This window comes from Galeopterus variegatus, unplaced genomic scaffold (assembly GCF_000696425.1).
Source record: "Galeopterus variegatus unplaced genomic scaffold, G_variegatus-3.0.2 Scaffold6972, whole genome shotgun sequence".
Classification (NCBI taxonomy): Eukaryota; Metazoa; Chordata; class Mammalia; order Dermoptera; family Cynocephalidae; genus Galeopterus; species Galeopterus variegatus.
Window position 1 is genome coordinate 42,909 of NW_007733083.1, and position 9,345 is coordinate 52,253.

Consider the following 9,345-nt stretch of genomic DNA (forward strand, 5'->3'; position numbering starts at 1 on the left):
GCTCAGCCAGTGAGCGGGAACCGGTCTGTATGTGGGATCCAAACCCTCGGAGGGAGCGCCGCCACACTCCCAAGCGGCGCACTGTAGCAGTGCGCCACCGGGCCGGCCCTTACTTTTTGTTTTTTAAAAAAAACAGTATCTACTAAAGGGTTAGTATTTAAACATCTGAAGTGCAGAAAAATGCAAAGTAGGAAAGTCTATCAACAAATAAATGAAAAAAAAAAACTCGATCAATTTTTCTAAAGATTTTTTTGGGGGTATGGAAAACATCACCTCTGTTTATTAAAAATTTAAGTCTGTTTACCTTGTTAGTTTTCTTGGATATGGTCCTTCTTGGAGAAGATATACTAACAGCTCCGCTAAATTTGCTTTAAAAAGAAGGAGAAAATTGATTACTATTCAAATACCTCTCCAGGAGTTATATAACAAAGGCAAGGCTGTCACTAACACAGCAGGACGACTCTCTTGTGTAATACAGTGATAATTTGAAAAAAGAAAAACCAAGGTAGTTGAGAGTTCCTTTTATGGAAAAGAATTTTAGTAAACACAAATGAATGCATTAAAGATTACATTTTTCTTCTTCTCAAAACTAGACCCCAGAAATGTGCGTTTACCTCCTTAAGTAATAAAAAAATTATAAAATTCTTTTTCCTTGAGGACCAAACATAGTTTTCTAAATTTAGAAATGGCCACCTCTCCTCATTAAAGAAGTTACCCTTTTGCTAAAATCCTATAACATCTGCTGTTAAGCAGATGCCTCACGTTTTTCTTCATTTTACAGCAACAGAAAAAAAAAATAAGAAAGTTAACATACAAGGCATTTGTGTTACAAAATGTTCTAAAAGAAGAATAGGGACTGTATTATGAGAAAATAATGGTTGCCGCTTGATCAAAAAGACCATTTAGATTGATCTAGTTATGGAAAGAGCCCACTCTCTCCTTTCCCCGAATTTCTGTGATGATGCTGGATATACCTGATTGAGCTTGCTTCACTGGCTGAGGACTTCCAACTACTGAGCCGCTTTAGCCTGGCCAACCTTCTGTTCCATATTTCTAACTCTTCTATTCTTTCTTCAAGGTCGTTGGTTAGTTTGCAGAGCTGCTTCACTGCACCTACATTTTCCATAAAGATCTGGTCCTAGAAAGGAAAATAATACAGAGTACATAAACTTACAGTTTGAGACCACCAGGGAACTGTGCAGAGCCCATTCAAAGATAATTGGAATACACCATTGAAAATGGTTATATACACACACATCCTCAAGTTCACTCCATGTAAATCTGGAGAGATTTGAAACTCAAAGTGGTCTTGCTAAACTGCTGGCTGTGTAGGAAAACTGCTTCTGTTCAATTTACAATAAAATGGAAATATGTCCTTGTAACCCAAAAAATGGAGCTGAAGGAATTGTCAAGTTTGCAATCCAGAGATTTATTTTCAGTGGCAATTATTCTATATTTAAAACTCATAAAAAGAAAGTCAGAACAGGCTATTGAATGTTGAACTGTGTGTTCATCACCAAATCCCCATAAGAAATGACTCCAGCTCTCTCCCTGGTAAAACGTACACCAAATTGCTCAGGTGAAGGAGGGAGGAATGAAGACCTGGGTTTTTCTCTGCATTCTGCCACCTACCAGATGTGAGACCCCAGGTAAAATGTAATAACCTCTCCAGGCTTCAGTTTCTTCGTCCATAAATGAGAGAATAATTCTTGAGGTGTTAACTTCTGCTTTAACATCTATGAGCTATCAGGTACAATTTATATTTTATCCTAACTCCCAAATGAAAACATTTTTTTTAGAAAAAGGGGGCGCTTAATTCTTCCTGTTCAAAGAAAGTCACTGATGGGTCGGCCTGGTGGCGCACTGGGAGTGTGGCGGCGCTCCCGCCAAGGGTTCGGATCCCATGTGGAGACCGGTTCCCGCTCACTGGCTGAGCGCGGAGCTGGCGCAACACCGAGGGTTGTGATCCCGTTGCCGGTCAGTAAAAAAAAGACAAAAAGGAAAAAAAAAAAAAGAAAAGAAAGAAAGTCACTGACACATCAGAAAGATAAAGAAAGGAGAGACCAACCAAAGCCAGAGAGCCCAGGCCATATCCTCCCCGACCGGCACTCTTCGGTTGTCATATGAGCATGTGCGTTTATTTCTCAGCCATAACAAAAACTCAGAAAAGCTCCTGTCAGCTCCCACTCCAACTCTATGATGTCTCCTCCTTTTCCCAACTCTGTTTACAAGTTCAAAATCCCACAACACTTCCTGGTCTCATAGAGGCTGATCTGCTATAGAAAAGTGATGAGCTCGAGGCCAGTAGAGGCTGTTTCATGGTTTGGGGTCAAACTGAGGATGGTGTGCCTTTGAGATTCTCATCATCTAAACCAAACTTTTAAGGGTTTCAAACACTGTAAAGCAATCAATCACTCAGAAAGAATCAAAAGGTGAACATTACAGATTTAAGGCTTAGTTTAAAGACAGGTGTGTCATGTGAAACACTGGAGGACTCAAATTCTCCAGCCACACAGATCTAATGAAGCCTCGTGAACACCCTGCACACGTCTGAGAACTTATTCCAATAGTTACCTCTGATAGAAATGCCTTTCCTCAAGGCCAGTCCTAATTCCATCTTACCCAGGCCCTTCCCAGAGGCCACGGGTCAGAAGGCACCCCTTTCCTTCTACAATGTTCTCAAGACATCAAGGCATATTCAGTTTTATCACTTGGCCATTTATCTTGTACCAGGAGTTATGTGTCTGTCTCCCCATCTGGATCATGAGTTTATGGAGGGCAGCAATAATGTTGGTTCATTTGAGTATCTCGGCAGCATTTAGCCCATGCTTTCACCCATAGCAAACGCTCAGCAAGAATGTACAAAAGTGCATTGAAAGGTGCTATAAGTTAGCTTAGGAAAGACAAAGCCTTTCCTATTTGGAAATCCAAATGACCAAAAGCTTGCTCTCTGTGGCCTATGCTTGTTTTAAGGAAACTTAACAAAAAAAAAAAAAAAAGAAAAGAAAAGGACATCCCCGTATTGGTTTCTTGAAAGTCATCAGGAAACCTTATATTTTTCCTGAAGTCTTATCAGGTATCCTTCAAAATCTATCCAAAGAATATAAATTGATAAAAGTCACTATGGAGTGGAATTTAGTATTATCTAGCTAAATTACATATGTTTTCATTTTGGGGCCAGTTATCTCACTTCCAGGAATCAATCATAAATCCCCTGGTGAAAGAAAAAAAAAAAAAAAAAAAATGAAATCAACCCAATGTCCATCAACAGAAGACTTGATAGTAATAATAATAAACTAGAGTACATTCACACAGCAGCATATTATGCTATTGTAAAAAGAAATGAAGAATATCTCTATATATAGTACTGTTATGGAGCAAAGTTTAGGATACAGTATAAGAAGAAAAAAACAGGTACAGAAGAGTATGTTTAGTATGCTACCTTTTGTCTAAGAAAGAGGAAGAATGCAAAAATGTGCACATATTTTCTTACATTGAAAAAAAATGAAGGATAAGCCAAAAAATAATTTAAAATTGTTACACATAATGGGAAGGAAGAAACGAGGTGGACGAAATGGATAGAAGCCAAGCTCTCTCGATGTACCTTATTTTACAAATTTGCCTTTAGAATAATGTGGGTATTTTGAGTAATTATAAAGCAAAATTAAACCAAAAATTTTAAAGCATTCCCTAAAAATAAAAATAAAATAAATGAAGCTAATTGGGTATTGAGTTTTTGTTTTAAACTTACAGAGAGGATATACTTTAAAAGACTTCAAAGCACAGTAATTTGACTGTCCATTCCTAGAGGGATATATCCTAAAGACAAAATACAAAACAAACAAAAACAACCAGCAAAGAATCTTAAACCTTTCAATAATCATATTGTTAGTTGTAATAGTGATAGATTATACACACACACTACACACAAATATATAATTGGATAGAACAAATACATAATTAATAGTGTTTTAAACCAAGATTTTCAGCATTTAAGAAAGGAGATATAAATATAAAATAAAAACATTAAGTAAAAGTCTAACCTACTAACAATGAACACCCTTCATTGTGGTCTCTAAATACCATTCTCACTGAAAGAAACCAGGACTCTTTAGAGAACTAGTAATTCCAGGTTTGGGATAGGAAATGCATGAAGTGAACCTGGAACATGTTACAATATGGAAAAACAAGGAAGCTGTCACAGTGGCGGTGTCAAAATGACTCAGAAGCTCCCACTGGCCAAAGATAGGACATCAAAGGACTAATTACCTAAATAGATCAAAAAATCAAATGTGTTTTAACAGCATTAAAAATTCTATTCAACTTTTAAAAATATTTTATTAGTTATCTTTGAAGTTTATTAGGTGTTCAACTCATTTTTCTGAAAGCTTATTAAATAAAGGAAAGAAGCATGCTTTATCCTGCCTATCATGTACATTATCTATGTATTTGATAAGAGAAAGTTCTTCATTTTAGAAGAATTCCAGAGAATAAAGAAAGAAGGAATGATAGATTATCAACATTTTCCAATTCCAAATGAAGCAATGGATCTAGGCAATAATCCTTAATGGCTGCTAAAACCATATATATATATATATATTTGTTTCTTTGTGTTATATACCTATATGTAAAAATAATAGGGGAAATTTCAACACCAATTGGATTTGATGAATTAAGGAATTACTGCAAGTTTTTAGGTGTGATAATGGTATATGGCTCAGTTTTTAAGAGGTGATTCTTCTCTTTTAGAAAAAAATATGGAAATATCTATAATAAAATGATATGATTTTGGAGTCTGCTTTAACTAGTCCAGTTGGTGGGGGAGGGAAACTTAAATAAAATAAGATTGGAAAGAATTGATAACTGTGGAATCTGAGTGAGGCATACATGGGTTTTCATTACTATTCTCTCTGATTTTGTATACATTTGACATTTTTTATTAAAAATATTTAAAAATAAATCACAAAACAAAAACAAAATCTCCTGGCAAAAGCCCTTCTAAATTTTCTAATCCTGATACAGATTTTCCTTTACTTCTAAATTTGTTTCAATAAAAATAAGCAGAAATCAAGAAAATAAGAACAGCATTCTATGATTCTAAATCATAATAAATGTTACATGATTATTGACTATGTTTACACTATAGAGAGTCTTCTCCTATAATTACAACTGTATTATTCACAGGGGGTCCCACAACAGCATTCTATGATTCTAAATCATAATAAATGTTACATGATTATTGACTATGTTTACACTGTAGAGAGTCTTCTCCTATAATTACAACTGTATTATTCACAGGGGGTCCCACGGTCAGCTGATGTCCACCCAGCAGTCCAAAACAGAGTCCCTCATCCTCTCTGACCCCTTCCCATGCCCTGTTTCCTGACAGGCGATCTATCCGGCAGTGCTGTCAGTTCTGCGTCCTAAATCTTTTGAATCTACCCACTTTCCCCCATCCTCACTGGCACTGCTTGTACTCTTTTTTTTTTTTTTTTCTTGGAAACTGGCTTCTTCCTTTTTTTTTTTAATGTTTGCTTGATATATTAATTCTTGATTTAGCCCAAGCCAAAGCAAATCACAGGGAATGACGATAAAGTCCTCTCTAAACCACAGTAAGTTCTTTCTGCAACGTCTTCCCCAATAGTAATTTTAATTCTGCCTCATGAGATACGAGCAACAGCTACAATTGTCCAGTTACTTGTCAATAATGATGAAAAGCCAGATGTAATTTCTCCAACTCAGATTTGCCAGCACCATCCATCTTCCAGGTAGATCCAATAGTCAAGGAGATAATTCATATGTTTTCTTATTCAAAAGGAAATAAAGATGGACAGGGAATTTACTACTACCTTCCTGATTATAATTATGTCCAGCCCTGACTTTATGAATACAATGGAAAATGATCAAAAAATAAATTTCCAGAACATGTTATAGGGATTGACTCTACTAAAATACTCAGAGTTCTGACTTTTGTCCTCCACCATCGCAGTGAAACCAGTATAAATATGTTCAAAAATATATCCAGAGTTTTCTGAAAATGTCCTTTCTTATTCAAATGATAAGGTCTCCATGAGCAAATTTTAACCAGGAATGTCCATCACATCATAGATGCCTGAGAAATTTCTTCTAAATACACATACCTAGGTGCCATGTAGAGGTTTGGATTCATTAGGGCTGAGATGGGCATAAAGCAGGGGCATTTTGAAAAGTCCCCACCTGATGCCAGCCGTGGTTAAGAACAATTTTTTAGTTGGACCTAATTTAATTACTCAGCTCTGTCCAGCTATTAATGGAGCCCGCTACCTCAGCTGAAACATACCTTTACAACTGTGATATACAAATGATTAAACCAGCTTGCCACCCAAAATTGCTAATAAGACTGTGGAGGGAAAAGTGGCACCTGCTTCATATCACACAGGGACCTTTTAGCCACTGTTTGAAAGACTTGCTTTGGGGTCAGTGTACATATGGACAGGTGAGCATATTTCCAAATGACACTCAGGGCAGTTTGGCAAGTATATGTGCACACAAAAACAACAGGGAGGCATTTGTGAAATCAGAGCTATTGCCTAGCTTGGAGTGGCTCCCTTCTCTGAACTTCATCATGCACCACAGCCCTCTCACACTTTATACTCTCACCATACTGAGCCACACGAGCCATTTGCTGAACATAGCACGCTTCCTCCAGTTTCTGGAACAGCACAAGCTGCTCCCTCCGCCTGAACCACCAGTCCTCCCCCTGCTCCCGCCTTCCTTACAGTTGGTGTCATATTTACCAATACAATGAACACCTGCAGAGAGTGGGCTTACCGAGAACAGACCCGCATCTCATCTACTCTTCTTCAGCACAGAGCAGTACTCAGTACATATGTGATGATTAATGGATGGATGTTCTTACAGTGGTGGTTCATGCCATGAGAGTTTATAGTATTACTCTCTAGTGAAATGAAGAGAGCAGCCAGATTTCCAGTTTATTCTTTTATCTGAAGTTTCTCTCAGAGAGGCAAAATACTAAGGTCCAAATTCCCTTCTTCTGTTAGGAAATGCTCATGGAAATGTGGGTGAATTAAACACTAGTGTTTATCATCTTTAGTGCAACAGGCTAGTGGTTCAATTGTACCCACCAAACCGGATCTCACCCCGGTTAGGTCGTTTCTCCTTTGGCAGAAAATTTGCTCAGGAAACAGATGAAATCCCTTCCGTCCCCCTCTCCCCATCCCAAGGAAACCCTTGGACTTTATAGAACACAGCTTGCAGGTCTCAGTCCCTTACAGGTCTGAAGTTAGTGAGCCCGAGACATGGGGGCACAGCCAGGCACTGGAGTTGATTTCTCCTCTCTTCGTGAATTACAACTTGTCCTCTATCTTACAACAACGAATGAGGGTAACTACGACTGATAGCAAAGAAAGCTTTGAAAAGTTGAAATAGGTCCTTATTTCTTTTCCAGTAAGAAAGAGTCACAGACTTGAAAATCACTCCTTGTGGTAAATGATGTATCTGAAGTTGCAATTTGAACTGATGTTTCATAATAAAATCATGGGAATAAAACAGCTTGGAATTGAGCGTTGTAAAAATGATTGCCAAAGGGAGAGAAACTGTCTTTAGCCAATGGGTGTGTCTGGCACTTTTTGGGGCTTTGAATAAGCCTAGCTTTAGATCTTTGTCCAGGAGTTTATTTTGTGGAGAGCTCAACCAGGCCCTAACATGGATTTAAAAAAAATAGAATCCCAAAACCAGAAAAGCAGGCTGCTGAGATGTTTTGGAAGCTCAGACTTCCAACTGAATTGTCAACAGGTCCCTGGAGGAGAGGCTTCTCTCACATGCATATTTCTCTTGCAAAGAGGATAACTCTCAAGTTCATTTCCCTGGTTGCCACATTCTGACTTTCTGCCTTACAAGAGAAGAGCATGAGCTTCATAAAATTCTTTAAAATTATATGTATTATTGTTACCCTTTGTTTATTTGCCTTAGAATTCTTGTTTAATGTTTATTTTTAATTAAGTGCAATTTTCTGTGAAGAGGGCTTGAATGGTTTGACTGAGACAAGTTTACAGTTGAACTAACACATGTAACAGTTCATTGTAATTCTTTAACTTCTTGTCTCCCCGGGGTGACCAATCAGCTCCTTTTGAGGTCAATGACTATGTGTTGTGACTTCCCAGGGCCAACTCAGTACCTGACACAGATAGCTCAATAATGAATTAATGACCAATAGTTCTTTAACAAGCCCCTGTGATGTGCTAGACACTCTCCTAAGTGTAGTTATAAGACAATTAGATAAAGCAGACAGGGTCTTTGCCCTCAGAGCGTATTTTCTAGTAAAGGATATTGACAAACAACCAAAAGTATATAGTTTTAAGTTGTAATTAGCACTAAGAAGGAAGCCAACAAGGCATTAAATAGAAAATAATGGTCACTATCTTAAGCTATTGGTATAGATTTGGTATATTAGTTTCATTTTTGAGAGCAGTGAGAAAGAATAAAACAATACAGTCAAGCGAAAAGTTATATTCTCCTCCTGAAAAAGACAGGTAACCCCATGGAACATTGGGCCAAACAATTCACAGAAGGAGAAACCTAAATAGCTAATGTAAGAAAGAGATGTACAACTTTATTACTAATCAGAGAAAGGTGAATTAACATGATACCACTTTAACTGAATTGCAAAATTTAGAAAGTCTGATGATGACAGGTGTTGATGAGGATATAGAGAAACAGTAAGCCTCATGTGCTGCATTATGAATTAGAGCTGACCAACAATTTGGCAGTCCAGTCCTCTTTGGTATCCTCAGAAGACGGGTTCCAGGACCTGCGTGGATACCAAAATCCACAGATGCTCAAGTCCCTTATATAAAATGGCATAGTATTTGCATATAACCTATGCACATCCCCCCGTATACTTTAAATCATCTCTAGATTACTGATAATACCTAACACAATGAAAAAGCTATGTAAATAGTTGTTATACTGAATTATTTTTTATTTGTATTATTTTTTACTGTTGTATTGGTATTTTTTATTTTAATCCATGGATGCAGAACCTGTGGATATGGAGGGTCGGCTGTATTTCATAAAATTAAGGCTGCATGTATCCTGTGGCCCATGCCTGATGTATGGCCCAGAGAGAACCCCCTATCACGTCTCCTCCCCATTTCCTTATCGATCCTGTTTTGCTCACTCAGCTTTCACTGTGCTTCCCCATGTTCTCCTTCTACTTTGGCCTGTTCCTCTCAGCCTTCACAAGTCCTCCACTTTCTTGACAAGCCCTAACTGGATGTGTTCCTCAAGGTGCTGCTTTTGGCCCTTTTTGCCTCTCGCTCTGTATGAACTCAAAAGCCTAATGGC

General features: G+C 37.7%; 1 protein-coding gene across 1 annotated transcript in view; it reads right to left on the minus strand.

Moving 5' to 3' along the window:
* Positions 1-9,345, minus strand: part of MYRFL (myelin regulatory factor-like) — an 82,650-nt gene that overhangs the window by 31,063 nt on the left and 42,242 nt on the right. The window contains exons 12-13 of the mRNA XM_008591505.1: positions 975-1,138; positions 305-368 (exon numbers count right to left, since the gene is read on the minus strand). Coding sequence (XP_008589727.1) covers positions 305-368; positions 975-1,138 — 228 coding nt within the window. The remainder of the gene's footprint in view (positions 1-304; positions 369-974; positions 1,139-9,345) is intronic.